This window comes from Polypterus senegalus, chromosome 13, assembly GCF_016835505.1.
Source record: "Polypterus senegalus isolate Bchr_013 chromosome 13, ASM1683550v1, whole genome shotgun sequence".
Taxonomy (NCBI): domain Eukaryota; kingdom Metazoa; phylum Chordata; class Cladistia; order Polypteriformes; family Polypteridae; genus Polypterus; species Polypterus senegalus.
Genome location: NC_053166.1, coordinates 6418257 through 6433905, shown reverse-complemented (window position 1 = coordinate 6433905; position 15649 = coordinate 6418257). Strand labels below are relative to the sequence as shown.

General features: G+C 49.2%; 1 protein-coding gene across 4 annotated transcripts in view; it reads left to right on the top strand.

Moving 5' to 3' along the window:
- LOC120543019 (serine/threonine-protein phosphatase 2A 55 kDa regulatory subunit B beta isoform) overlaps nucleotides 1-15649 on the top strand; it is a 198856-nt gene that overhangs the window by 158985 nt on the left and 24222 nt on the right. The window contains exon 1 of one of the 4 annotated variants that reach the window (XM_039775838.1): nucleotides 11773-11920. The exons of the other annotated variants lie outside the window; for them this stretch is intronic. Within the exon in view, the coding sequence (XP_039631772.1) occupies nucleotides 11881-11920 (40 nt within the window). The 5' untranslated portion in view covers nucleotides 11773-11880. Of the gene's footprint in view, nucleotides 1-11772; nucleotides 11921-15649 lie in introns of those variants that run through there. 4 annotated transcript variants of the gene reach the window in all.

Genomic DNA, 15649 nt, shown 5'->3' with positions numbered 1-15649 from the left:
CAGTCGTCTGGACCCGAGTTCAAGTCCTGGGAGTCCGGGGGGAATGTGCTGTCATGAAAGTGCCACCCAACTGAAGTGACCCGTCTCATCATGTGACAAAGGCCCTCTAGTGGCATTGTGAGTAGAAACGCTGCTTCCTACCTGCGGAGTCCTTGCACCCCCGCACGCTGGCCCACCGATTCAGGGTCTGCGCCCAGTGGTCATTTGTGTGAACTTTCCTCTCGCGTCCTGTTCGAGGGTCCTGTGGTGGTTCCTGCCATGTCTCCGGTGCATCCTGGATCAGCCCCAGCAGCACCACCCAGAACTGGATTCAGCCAGTTTGAGAATATTCTGACCCGTTCTGCTGTGTGGGTACTTGACCAGGCCCCTACGCTCACCGTTGTTATGCTGACCCCTGACCATTTGGCAGGTGCCAGTGTCAAAAAGCTGAATCCAGTGTCCTCATTCTTGTCATCTTTGCCAAGCTGAACCAATCACAGTGACAGCTACAGTGACATGACAACCCTGTGACAGATGGCGGCCAGTGGAAGCTGAGATCAGGCACCTGTAGTTCAGAGACTGGTGGCGTGTGGGGAGCTCGGCTGGCCGATAAGGACACGCCACCATGGTTTGATGTGACGCTATGGTATGGTCCTGGTGTGAAGATGCCATGTTAGTGGGCTCCTCTTCAGACTTCCGACAGCCCCTCAGGTGATAAACGTGCTTCGTTGTTGCCTCTTGGTGATGGAGATTTGAATAAACGTTTTGCTGCATGGCGGCATCGCCATCTGCTTCCTGGCAGCAGCCTTGTACCCGCAGTCATGGCAGCAGATTAATGAGCCCCCTGCTTTGAGCCCGCGGGGCCACCAGATGTGTGATGAGACGGTTGTTAAATGCCACGGGCACTCTGGTGGCTTCAGCCTTGCTTGTCTGATGATGGGTGCTTTGTGGCACTATAAGTGCCAGTGCAAGAAGGGTTAATGGGCGTTCAGAGGGTGCACTGAGGGTGGGACGGCCTTTCTCAGGTCTGCCACAAGTCGTCTCTCATCAAGTGCTGAGCCGGCTCGCTTCAGTCTGGCATGTGTTAATGATGATGGGTGGCCATGGTGGTGTCACTTTTAAGGTCTGGTGACAATATGAATGTGCGGCGGGGAAAATGTCCACCCTGAAATTAAAAGGACGCAGCCTGATGAGGGGACAGCACCCAGCATAAGAAATGTGGGCTGAGACTGGCATGTCCACCAGCGTGACCACATCTGGCTTATTGTGGCCACTGACCACACGCTGTTTACAGCTAATACCGTTTTATTTATATAGCGCCTTTCTCAAAGCCAGAGTCGCAGACTAAAACATGGCCAGCAGCTTCTGTCCGCAAGCCATCGTGGGGCAAAAAGCAACCCCAGCACTGGGTGGTCAGCAGGTAATCCAAGCACAAGGGGGGATATTGAGCTATCTATTATATAGTGCCTTGCACAAATCTATCTATCTGTTATAGTGCGTTACATCTATCTATCTATTATATAGTGCCTTACACATATCTATCAATCTATTATATAGTGCCTTTCACATCTATCTATCTCTGTCTATCTATCTATATAGTGCCTTACACATATATATCTATCTGTGTATCTATTATATAGTGCCTTGCACATATCTATCTATCTATCCTGCACCTCTTCACTCTTCAGAACTGCCTCCCTGATGCCAGGGTCATCTTACCAGCATCATAGGGCAGAGTAGTGCACTAGGACCCCTGTTTCGACAGCAAAGCAGAACCCTACATTGGCATCAGAAACCTTGTGGCCTCCTGGGTCCCCCGGCCTGTGCCCATACGTTAAGACAGCTGTGCACTGTGCTGGGCAATAGTCTCCCCCTTTAAGTGACAGTTACTTCAAAGTAATAAGGTGCGGAGGTCCCCCCGTCTCCCACCGTCTCCCCCTGAACGCACCTTTCTTACATGTCACATATGTTACTCTAAGGTGACAGTCTCTGTTGTGTGATGGGGATGCAACTCATGAAAGCGGTCGAGGGCTTACATCATACAGGAGCTCATTGGTTCCTATGGTGGGAACTCGCCATTTTGTTAGCTGTTAGTTCCGAGTGGTCTCTGACTAACGGGAGTTCAGATTTATTACACGTGACCCCCCCAGCCATGAGCCACTCGGTGTCCCTAACTCCTTGCCTACGTCATCGATTACCAAATTGGATCATCCACCGTACTCGCCTTACTTTGCCTTTTACGGTTTCTGGCACTTCTCAAAATTAAAAACCGCCGTGAAAGACCAAAGATTTTCAAGCATTACTGGCATCCGGCGTAACGTGACGAAGGGACAAAAGTTCAGAAAGTGCAACATCAGGGGTCTTACTGAGAGCATAGCTGCAGGAGGAGATTAAAGTCGAGTGGCAGTTTGTACTTATGGCGGTGGGCCATCGGAAAGGGAGTGATGCTCTAGAAGTTTCCCAAACCAGCGGCCGTAATAAGTTGTTCAGTGTTATTATTGTTACTTCACAGGGTCTCGCGTGTCTTCTGCCCCCTTGAGGGTATTTAAGGTTTGTTTTGATTGGCGCGGCTCTACGTGGCTGATTTTTATGCATTGAGCCCACCTTCATTGCAGCAGAGTTTCTCGCCCTTTATGGCCTTGCACCCCAGTTTTGTCTTTTTAAATTCATTGAAGGCCCACTAGCAGCAATCACAATCCCCCCTGGGCCCCCCGTGGCGAAACGAATTCACTTTGAAACAGGGAATCGAATCACCCAGAGGTGCCGATCACTCAGGTGATCCACCATGACAGGAGCCCATGACCCACCGGCAGGACGGCCCCACCCCGTGCTTGACAAACACCACCTTACACGGACCCGGTGTGCAGACGCCCAGACTGGAAGATCGCTTTGTGGTACTCCATACCGGTGGTCCGCACCGGACCCACCGAGCCTCGACTTTGTTTGTGACTCTGACAGTGCGGGTTGGTTCCACGCTCCCACCTGACTACTTGTTGCACCCGCTGCCCCCGCCGTTGGTAACATGACCGTGGGTGACCCTGGCTAGTGAGGACACATACATCCAGACCAGGGGTGAGTGCGTAAAGTGATCTGAGCTTTCGTTAAAGTCCATCAAAATCAAAAAGGACGCCTTTGATAAATAAACAACCTGTAAAATGGTGAACTGGGAGAGGGAGGTCCGAAGATCCAGTAAGTCGTTCAGAATGAAAACGAGGCTCCAATCCACGCAGTCCTTTAAAATTCCCGAGCCCTGGTGCTTCTCTTTAAAAACCGACATCTCGCCGGATTATCCTGTTTGGAACTCGCTATACGGAGAGACGCCATCCAGCAGGCGCAGACCACCTTCTGATTCTCCTCGTACCCCTGCTTGCCCATCCCATGGCGTTCCACGGGGTCCTGCCAAGCCCCCCCATTCCGTCAACTCCCACTGCCATTCCTCCAGTGTGGGGGGTCCTCCACAGTATTGCGGTTACTCCTGCTCCCCAACAGTCGGCCACACCCTGCGTCCCCCTCCCTCGCTCCCACCCTTCTCTTCATCCGTTTCTCTCTTTCATTTTCCTTTTCTTCCTTCGTTCCATCCCTCGTTTTTTTTGTTTTTGTCTCCCTCATATGCCTCAGTGGGTGCAGCGCAGCCAACAGAGCCATCGAGGCAGACGAGACCCTCGCGTGCGGGTGCTCACCATCTCGGTCACCTGCACACACACACACACACACACACAGATCGAGCCACCTATTTAGTTATTTATTTAAAGACCACCCTCTTGCTGCTCAGCCATGGACCCTCAACTCCACACCGACATGTGGTCAAGTGGCCCGTCCCAAATGCAGTAAGTCAGTATGTGTCAGCACTGTGACGGTGACGGTGGCCTCTACTGCACACGCACACACACGGTTCCATTCTGGGTACTAATTGTCACACCTCGTACTTTGGGGCGAGCCTTCATTGGTTTTCCCAATGCCCCCCCACCGCCCGTCATGCACACTGTCAGCCCACCCCTACAACTCAGGGGGTGTCCCTGTGCCCATTTGTATTCCTGCACGGTGTGGCAGACACTCGGCCATTTTAAGCACAGAAGGTGAGGCAGAGAGAACTGCCTGGCAAGCAACTTGACAAGAAAGAGGGAACTGGGACAACTGGAAAGCGTGCGCAGTCCGACTATGGGACGCTGTAACCGTGTGCTGCTTCGCTCTGTTAAGTGAGCACAGAATTGTGTCCTTGGGGTGCATTGGGGCCTCGTTTGGAACTGCGTGCTCATCTGAGGGGGTCCTGGACGTGGAGAAACGTCCCCTCTGAAGCCAGCGAACAGGTGGAAGACGTCACCTGCTGTTCCTGAGAAGGCCTTCCACATCTGCATTGACGCTCCCCGGCCCCCCCGACTCCAGGACCGGGTCCCGTCACTGCCTTCATTTATCAGTCTAAGCTGACACTCAACAGGGCGAAGTCGTTTCTCCTACCGCCGTATCACAAGGGATGAGGAGGAGGAGGAGGATCATCTTTTATGTTCTGTCTCGGGTTATGTGACACACCACAATCATTACCAGGGAACGAGTGCCCCTAGTGGGCGCAGGGGTGTCACACTAAAGGACTGCCTCTGCCTCCCCAGGATTATGTAAATGAAGTCTACAAGCGAAAAGTCGTCTAATGTGACGCGGCCTTGGCTTGTGGTGCCATCAGGTGGGTGAAAGAGGAAGGCGGAGCCAATTCACGAGCTGGAGGAGGACGTCATCTGCAACTGCAGTCACTCAGAGCGGCCGTCTGTCTTAACGGAGAGCCAGAGCTCTTTAACGGGAGATTTGGGACACTTTGTCCAGCGTGCTCTCTTTACAATATCAAAAAACAGAACTTACCGGACCGATAAAGTGTGTCCCAATTTGAACAAACATCGCTCAGATGGTTTCCCGTAGATGGACAGACGGACATGTCTCTGATAAAAGAAGTAAAGATCTGAAACACTCCAGGGTCGGATTTGGTGACATTTGCAGCTGGAATTTGTTCGTCCTGTCCATTAAATGTCCACCCACCAGCCCGCCAGTGACTCCCCCATAGACACGGCAGCACACGTCACACACCTGACAGCGGGTTTCCTCTAACAAGCCTTTTATGGAAAGTCTGCTGGACATGGAAACTTCCAGAATGATCTCGGTATTCCATAAATTCTGGGCGATGGGACCGTCACGTTTTAGTATTGATGTCAAGTGGTATTTGTGTGTCCATGAAGAAGTGTAGCATGTGGACATGCTAAGATAAGGCAGGTAGCCCATAATGCTCCTCTCGACCTTTAGAAGCCCCCTATGCTGCGGACCCCCACCTTGTTCTTTTATACAATGTCCTGCCTTATCTAGTCAAGGAGTTCAGCAAATGAGCGTCTTGAAGTAATCACTAGGACCCCCCACCCACCGTCCCCTCCTCTTATCTGTTTATTTTTTGACTGTAATAAATCACAGAGATTTCTGTAAGTGGGATGGCGGCCCCCTGCAGGCATTAATAATTTGGGGTGTCAGAAAACAGCTGTTCATTTCATTTTAAACAAGACTGATCATTCGTCGGCTCGGCAAGCACTGGCGGGTTTGCCTTACTAATCCGTCTGCCCGGTCACAGGTGAGTGCCCCCGTCAGCCTGGCTGTGCTCCCAGATTCGAGCGCGTGTGTGTGTGTGTGTGTGTCCGTCTGGGCGAGTCCCACTCCAAAACCGACTAGACTGGCCACTCAAAGATGTTGACGGCGATGACATGAGCACTCGGTGGCTAAAGTGACCCACCAGTGTGGCAGACCTGCTGCCACGTCTCATCTGTAATAACGCGACATAGCAGGTAGGCTGATTGGTTGTACTGCTAAGTGAAATTGGATTTTTTTTTTTTCTCTCATTTGTGGTGGCACCAGAGTTGGCAGACATCGGGGTGCACCCTTCTCTTTTCTAAAGGGATATTTAGGACCACAGCGAGGGAGCCCCTTGGTTTTATGTCCCAACTGAAGGACAGTGCCAGTTTTACAGAACTGTGTCCCCATCACTGCACTGAAGCATAGGGATCCACACACAGCGCCCCCTGCTGACCTCAACAACTCCCCCTCCAGCAGTAACCCAAGGTGATGGTAGATGGGAAGAGCACTCTATTATTGATCGCTGTCAGTTCACTATATACGTGAGAGACACTGAACAGGACTATAGAGAATAGAAATGCCCCGTTAGACTGGCGCTATACAGTATAAGAGACTGGTGTCCCCTCCAAGTACTGGCCGGACCCAAACATGCCTCACTTCAGACAAGATGGTCTATAAGACAGATGTGAAAGAGGCTATATTAGATTATAAAGGTGTCATGTAAGACACTAGAGGGCCATGCAGTCAGGGACATTAGTGACACAGTTCAGACACTAGAGGGCGATGTGGTCAGGGACGTCAGGTGAGGAGGACAGCAGCTTTGAGCTCCGGTAGGTCTACTCACTAACCGTGCCAGCCATGCTGTACACTGATGGGCACCCGCAAGTAAGAATTTCATTGGATGATGAGGACCCGCTAACAGAGTTCAGGCACAAGGGGGCGATGAAGTTGGGGATGCCATCATTTCAGGTAACGGTGTCGGATGATTAGAGGTGGCTCTGCTCACAGAGTGGCAACATGTTGCTTTGCACACGCAGGTAAGAATTTCACTGGACTCTGTGCACATGACGACATTAATATTACTGCTATAGAACATCCTTTATATTAGGTAAACGTGAAAAACGCTATGTTATAATAGCTTTACGTTCACTGTATACAGTATGTGAAAGACACTATTAGATGGAAAAGGTTCTATATAAGACAGATATGTACATTACTAAATAAATATTACCATATTGGATGGATTGGGGAGAAAGTTACTATATACAGTACATATTAAAGGCGCTATATAAGAGGGATTATAAAGATCCTGCATAAGACAGAGTTGAAAGGCGCTATATAAGAGAGCTTACAAATATAGAAGATAGATATGAAGGAGACTGTATTATCACCATTTAGTTTTTTTGGCTGACCCTCTTTATCCAAGGCGACTTACAAGATTTGGTTATATTTATTTTTATTTGTCATCAGGTGGAGAACAGACAGGTGAGGTGACTTGCTCAGGGTCACACAGTGTCAGAGTCTGAAGTCCAAAGCTTTAACCACTAACCACTACACCACCCGACCTGATTAGAAAGGTGCTACGCAGGACAGGTGCAGAATGCATTATATCAGACAAATCTGAAAAGTGCAATGTACAGATTTTGACAAATATGAAAGGAATTAATTCTATTATTGATAGCTGTGAATTCACTGTATATGTGACAGGCATTATTAGATAGAAAAGGCACTATATGAGACAGATACGCCCATGTTAGGTATAGATAGATAGATAGAAATATACGAAAGGCACTATAAGATAGATAGATACACAGACAGATGTGAAAGGCACTATATAACTGATAGACAGATAGACAGACAGTGCCTTATCTATCTATCTATCTATCTATGTATCTCTGTCTTAGAGAGATAAATGTGAAAGGTGCTACATAACAGATGTATAGAAAAATATGAAAGGCACTATGAGATAGATAGATAGATAGATAGATACAGTATAATCATATTTGATTTGCTAAACATGAAAGACACTATATAAGATTGACAGATATTGCTGACACTGTGACATTTTGGCAGAAGTGAAAGTGACTATGAAAGCTAAACGGATATGAAAGGCGCTATATGAATATCACACTTCAGGCTTGTGAATTTCCTCATAAACACATTTCATTTGCACACCCAAAGAATGTCTTGTAGGTTCCAAAGTCAATTTTTGGGTTTTAATCAGTAAAACAAATTGGCCCCATGTGGCTTTTCTTGGTGTGACCACAGCGTCATCGGGCGTTCAGGTAACACAAATACAAAGACAGGTCTGTCCTCTACCCCTGTGTGCAGACTGGCATGGTAACCTCACCCCATTCTTATGCTTTACCATGATATGGAGCACTCCTAAGCATTTTCTTCAGTGCCAAAGAAGCCTATTAGGGCACCAAGGCTATCGTGGTAGCATCCTGCAAGACAGAAGCCAACACAGAACAGGATTCCAGTCTATCATAGGGCCCATTCATACACACACCCAGCACTCACACTTAGAAATACCAGTTAACCAAATCTGTGTGTCATTGGGATATGGAAGTCCTGAGTACCCAGAGGAAAAGTGCCATGGGCACAGGGAGAACATGCCTACTGCACTTAGACCACAAACCAGTGCAGCATGAATCACTTCACCATCATGCCATCCTCTTATCAAATGTACACTTGACTTGCATGAATGTTAAGGGTGGCACAGTGGGGCAGTGCTTGGTGCCACCACTCTGTCTATGGTTGGGTGTGTGTGTGAGTTGGACCCCCGTATAGAGCTAATGTGTATCGGGCACTCAGTGTAGCCCCCAAAGTGGGCTCACCTCTGCTGTGTGGCGTGTTCCAGAATCGAACACCTTTCACACCAGTGTAAATGAAGTAGAATGGGTGTGGCCTTTCAGCAGTAGACCCCGCCCAGTCCCAGTGTGCAGCTGCTTGATCCCCTGCTTTTCATTGTGTGTCTCTCCATGCCAACCCAAACCCCCATGCATTTGGCTGTGTTCATCACCCATACTGTGCCCAGTAAATGAAGCAGCATGATGGGTGAACTTGTAGCATCTCCTCCTTTTGTTTATTGCCTTTCAGGTTTCCCAGAAGCCCCCATCCCATCAATTCCGGCAAGCGGACCCTCTAATATCAAACTGCCCATTGTTCCCTCCGTCAAAGAGCCTATTCTGTGGTCCGTTTTGTGGTGTAAAGGAGATGGCAGCACGGCTTGGCAGGGCTTTGTCACACCCTCGGTCACAAGGCTCTTCATCACTGCTGTGAGCTGACAGGACAGAGCCCTGCAGTTCAGACAGTATGGTGCCCTGTTTACATTGGCATTTGTACAGATTGGACTTGGCAGTGGGGCTGAGAGGTTAGATGGTAAATGACAGACTGGCACAAATTTGCTGTGGGTTGAGGTGACATGATGCCCCTTTAGTGCTGATGCGTGGTGGGGTAGCAGTGAGAGGAGGCACACCTGCTCCTTCTGGCTTGGATTTTGAGTGGCATTCTAATATTGTGCCCAGATAGACACTAGCATAGGGTGGGGGCATAAAGTATTCAGAGGTAACATGGGCCTCTTCACACATTGATGATGATGATGATGCCTAGAAGCATTGGCTGTCATCTTCTTTATACTGATGTTGAGGCATTTTCTCATTGATGTGATTGGCAAGGTGGTCGTTTGCAGGTGACAGGCTGGCAAATGGTACTTGTGATGAGGGGGGAGTGGGGAGTGGGGGGTTTGTATTTATATTCGCCATATTTAGGGAACGTTACTCGTCTGCATTTGTTTTAAATGGAGGGTCTTCAAAGAATTGGCGATGAAGTGCCAAGGTGGTCATCTGCAGGTGGCAGCAAGTAACTTGTTTGTATAAAAACTGGGGGTGTTTATAAATTAATAGCCGGGGGGGTCATGTGTGCAGGTAGCTGGATGGCTTTTATGTAACGCTGGGGTGAATCACTTGAATGATAATTGGGCCTGAGGGGGTGTGACAATGACAGGAATTGATTTTAGGTGCGTGGGGGTCACGTTAATGATGATGAAGGGTGGGGGGGCCTATTTATAGCAACAGGTAACTTGTATCTTTGTTTACTGGGGGACGGGGGGCTTCACATTAATAAAGGCAAGTTAGGGGTTAATATGTTAGCCGTAAGGATGGGGGGGGATGGCAAAGTCAGTGAGTTTAATTTGGGGGGGGACTGTTTCCATATAATTAATGATAATGTCGGGGGGGGCACATATTTGAAAATAAATTGATTTTCTCTTTAATGACAATGAGCTGCCATTGTTAAGATTGCTTCAGGTGGGGACTCGTGATGATGGGGGGGGTCACGCAGCTAATAACTAGACCACATGTCATCGTTAGGAGCTTTATGTGACACTCGGTGACACTGAGGATAAATAAGTAACAACAAAAACTGAGGAAAATAAAAAAGACAAAATGACAATAAAATACAATCGGCCCTCAAAGCCCCCTCACGTCTGGAAATTCATTTGGAAAAACTGATGGTGGCCGGGGTGGGGGGGTTAGGGGGTCACCTTAATAATGACAAATTGGGGCCACACCTGCAGATAACATTGATTTAGGGTTATGATAATGAGGGGGGGGCACATCAGTGAAGTAGCATTGAAAGGGGGACTCACATTAACAAGGGGGGCACACCTGTAGATGACATTGGTTTAGGATTACAGTAATGATAATGAAGGGGGGGCTCACATTACATTTATTGGGGGGCCAGACCAGTAGTTAACATTGCTTTGGGTGGTGGGCTCATATTGCTGTTAATTTGGGGGGCATATCTGTAAATGGCATTGATTTAGGGGGGATTCACAATGATGATGATGAAGGGGCTAATTTTACTGGGGGGGGTTGTATTCATGAGGATGATGGAGGTCATAGCTAACATTAATGGGGGTCACGCTGATGATGATGATAAGGGGGCATATTTGGGTGGAGGGCTCTTAATAGTAATTGGAGTCATACTGTATGTGTAGGTATTATTGATGTGGGCTGTTCACACTGATGACGGAGGGGCTTCATCTGTTGTTTACATTTAATGGGGGTGGTCACATTGATGATGATGATGGTGGTGGTGGTGGGCATATCTGTAGTTATAGAAAATGATTGGGGTGATGTACAGTATGTAGGTAGTATCGATGTGGAGTGTTCACACTGATGATGGAGGGGCTTCACCAGTAGGTTACATTTATTGGGGGAGACACATTAGTGGTGATGATTTTGGGGGGAGGGTATATTTACATCGCATTAGGGGGTTTACATTAATTATGAGGAAGAGCCAGACTTGCAGGTAATATTGATGGGGGTCACATTGATAATGATGATGATGATGATGGATGGTCATATCCATAGTTAGTTTTGCTTTGGGTGGGTGGGCTCATATTAATGATGATGGGGTCCTGTCTGTAGGCAGCATCGGTTTTATGGAGGGTGATGATGATGAAGGAGAGGTTACATCTGTATTTAACATTGATTGGTAGGGGCTCCTACATTAATGGTGATGATGGGGGCCATACTTGTAGGTAATAATGATGGGGATCATATGTATAGGGAGTACTGACTGGTATCAAGTGCCATGTAGATGTTTGCGTGTTTTCTATCCAGTAAGATATTCTGGCGCTATCTGAAGCCCCCTTTTTCAGTGTGGGGGTCTCGGGTTCCCATCCGTGTCTATTGTTCTCATGAACTTCCAATGCAAACCTTCAATACGTTTGACTTGCCGGGTTTTTAGCGCCGTCTTAAGCTCAGGATTCTCAGCCCAAATCCCTGCGAGCGGCGCGCTTGGCTCAGTCTGCGGAGCGAGAGTCGTTTCTATGGCAACCTCTTCGCTTAAATTCTCCATGCTGCAAGCATTTGGGCCGTGGCGGGGTGGCGGACGGGGGGGTGGGGGTGTAAAGCCCCCAACTCTCCCCTACACACACACACACCCTCCACCACCATTAAAAATAAACGACGCCGCGAGTGCGAGTGGGGAAGCAGGAGAAGGAGAGGAGAGCGTCCGTTTCGCCGTCCCGGTGCCTCCCGGAGGAGCGGCGCGTTTCCTTTTATTGTGCCAGACGACTCTTTTCAGATCGCAGGCAGCTACACGTTCAGAATCGCCAAAGCTTGTGCGGCTGCCTTTTTGGGGGGGGCGTGGGAGGGTGGGTGTTTAGAAGAGAGTAAGGGGTGGTGGTGGTTGGGGGGGATTTGCCAGCGCTAAATAATGTTAGCGAGGAGATCTTCAAACGTGCGTGAGCGGCGGCGGCGAGGAGAGCGGATGTGAGCGCCACGCAGACAGATGCATCTCTTTGAAGGAGACCAAGGAGAGTGCCTTAAAGGTAAGGGGGGGGGGCGGGCAAAGACCCCGCGAGGCTCTGTCCACCATGAACTGATTGTCTGTCTGTCTGTGTTTCTGTCTGTCCGTCCCTTAAGCGTTCGTTTCAGGTGATGTCGCGTCTGCTGCACTGCAGGTGTCTGAATTATTCCGCCAAGTGGACGCGTCAGTTCTTTTTATGAATGGCTGCCGATGTTGCGGTCACTCGCTTTACACCTCCGTGTCCATTCAGTTGCCTTTTCTTTTTCATTTTTTTTTCGTTCTTGTCATCCAAATGGAGGTTTAAATTGGCGAAGAGGGTTGGCGCGCGCTCAGGGCTTGATGCCAGCATCCATCACATGGCATTTCTAAAGCGAGGGGTGGGCACCCCGTTTCCCAGGGGAAATGGGCAGCAGATTCCATCCAGGCGTTCTCTGGTATTACAGAAGCCCTGCTCAATAGGTGTGGCATGCAGTGTAGCAAAAGTGGGCACCTAATGCCAGCGGCGCTCTCCGAGGTGCTGCTCTTTTGGGAAGACTCCCAGCATTCCGGTGCTTTTGTCTCCAGTGGGGGTGGGGCTTCTCTTGGCATCGCAAGCTCCTCGCACACTGGGAGTGATGTCAGCCTAAGGGCGGGCGGCTGGGTAGGCCCTGTGCCAGTCCTGTGGTCACCGCAGCTGACCGTTCACCTCCGGCCGAGCGTCTTCAGCCAATCCTGCCGAGTTATGAATTTTTTTCAGGTCTCCCAGGGTCTTCATAGAGCGATCAGCCCCAACAGGTGAAGCGATTAGCATTGATGATCTCGTCACAGTGGCACCTGTCAAAGGGTGGCATATATTAGGCAGTGAGTGAGCGGTCCGTTTTTGAAGGTGATGTGCTAAAAAGCAGGAAAAACAGGCGAGCATAAGAAGCTGAGTGGCTTTGTCAAGGACCACATGGGGACATCTGGGTCTCCACAATGGCAGGTCCCGTGCAGTGGTTAGCCCTACCAACGGTGGTCCAGACAGGGACATCCAGTGTAGCAGGTACAGGGCCATCAGTGCCTGAGGCTCATCAATGTGCATGGAGAGTGAGGGTTAGCCCATCTGGTCCGATGCCACTGGAGCGCAAAGAAGCCCAAGCTGACCCCTGTCCACCACCAAAAGTGCCTTCAATAGGCAGGTGAGTGTCAGAACTGGACCATGGAGCAGTGGAAGAAGGTGGCCTGGTCTGATGAACCTCTTAGATCATCAGGTGTGTGTGTGCTGGTTACCAGGTGAAGAGATGGCAGCAGGATGCATTATGGGAAGCAGACTGTGTGACCCCCCCCAACCGGGCAATGATCTGCTGGGAAACCTTGGGTCTTGGCATTTGTACCACTTGTACCACCTCCCTAAAGATTGCTGCAGACCACTTATTACCCCCCTTCATGCCAACGGCATTCCCTGATGGTACTGTGCCCTGCCACATTTCAAACATTCCTCAAGAATGATTTGAGGAACAGGACAAAGAACGGGTCCAAGGTGTCGATGTGGCCACCAAATTCTTCAGATCTCAATCCGATCGAGCATCCAAGGGATCAGCTGGAAAAACATGTCCAGTCCATGGAGATCCCACCTCACAACTCACAGGACGTAAAGGGTCTGCGGCTCGGGCACCTTCAGCGGTCTTGTGTGGTCCATAGCTGTAGCCGCAGTGCTGTGTAGTCTCACACAGACATGGATGGCCTGTCACTGGGCTCATATGGCTGGCCTTTGTGGTGACTCGAGTTCACAGCAGAGTGAAGGTCATCCATGAGCTTCCACGAACTGCCACTAAGAAACAAGTGGACAGCACAGCACCCCACCACTGGCCATTGGTACCAACATGGGAGACCCCCTGTGTCCGGGCTCAAGAGAAGACGGCCATGTTGTTCTTTTTAGTGTTGCTTTAAGATAAATAAAGTTAATCTTCATTCAGAGAGAGATGAGAGGATGACAAGCCCCAGGGAGTGACACCATGGTGACAAGTGACAGTTAATTCCAGAATATGATACTTTGTTTAAATGTATTTTTCCAGGATGGACAGATGGACTCTATTTGAAAACAGATTTATGATGACACCCATAAGCTTGGGATCAAACTGGTCATTCAGTGGCCACCAGTCAGTCTGTGCCCCCCACCAACTCATTCTGATGGCAGTGGAGTCGGAGCTCCCCCTGGTGGTGGCCTCTTAACAGTTCATCTTCTGCAGGGACTTCGATGTTAATTGCTGTCCATTACATTTTTATGCAGTCCCAATTAAATCAGCTTTGGTGGATGGGAGACAGGAGCCCACCCTGGCAGCATTGGGTACGAGGCAGAAGTGAACACTGGGCAGCACGCCAGTCTATCACACTCACAAATGGCCATCTCAGAGTCGCCAGTTGACTTCACTTGTGTTGTGATTTTCAAAAGTCCTGGTAGTCGTGTCATATGGCGCTGCCAGCGCTGCCACATTTAGACTCTTCATCCAAAATTGTCACAACGGTCTCTGAGTGTATTGTTACTATTTATTATTTGGGTGACATCTTTATTTAAAATGACTTACAACGTTTGAGATTCAATTGTTTGAACTTCTTTTGTTTTTTCAAGCTGCTCAGGCAGGTGAAGTGACTGACTCAGATCACACAGTGGTGCCAGTAGTGGGATTGGAACCTGCAACTTCAGTCTAACGCCTTACCCACAATGCCACACTGCCTATGTAAACAGAGAGCTGTGTTTGAAAGGCACTATATAATAGAGAGCAGAGAAAGGCGCAATATAACAGATTTGAAAAGTGCGATAATGTAGATAGTGCAAGGCGCTATATAACAGAAGGATGTGAAATGTCTCATATATCAGATATGACAGCAGGATTTCAACCCACAGCCTCAGGGCTTGAAGCCCAAATCCTTACCCACTGTGCCACGCTGGCTGCCTTCGCTTGAACTCTACTCAAGTTCTACTTTCAAATTTTGAGCTCAGTGCGCTGGCTCCGTGAACCAGCTGTGCCAACCACTGCAGTGCCAAACCAGATTTATGGCAGATGAACCAGCAGGGCTGCTGCTGGCCAAAGACTTTGGTTTTGTTTGTGGATTGGATGAAAGGTTGGCTTGATTCATTAGTTTTGACTCTGCCACCTTCCACCTCTTGGCAGTTTGAGGGATATTGGAGGAGATGCCACAATGACATGGGTAGAATGTGCAGAATCCAGTCAGACAATGAACCCAAGATGCCGGATCAGTGTGGATTTGGCACTAAATACTATGGTATCCACTTGAGATTCACTAGACATTTTAAGAGAGGGCTGTGCCATAATTGACGTGGGCATCCCTAGCTGGCACGGAGTGTGTATGTGTGTTTTAGCCACTAGGGGGTGGCACTGATTGACCAAGCACACACTGGCACCAGCCCCTGATGGTTCACAGAGCCCCTTCATCCATTGTGCCATTTACTTTATAAAAGCTGCTTAGCCTGTCCCAGCACCGTCGCCACAGTGCCCACCCACGCACACGGGTTCAATTTAGAGTCCCCAGCCCCAACTAAACTAGAACAGCAGCAATTGAAGCAGGTGGGCACTCTGAGAACACGCAAACTCCACAGAGCCTGTGATAGGTAGGAGCATCTGCTGTGTGGCTTTGTGGACGAGGCGTGGGACCAGAAGTGACAAAGTCCTCATCTTTGACCACCCGTGTGGCTCTGAGCGCATCCTAGTGACACAAAGAAAGTGGCATCATCCTCTCTGGAAAGGCGCTATATAAATACATCTGCTGTGGC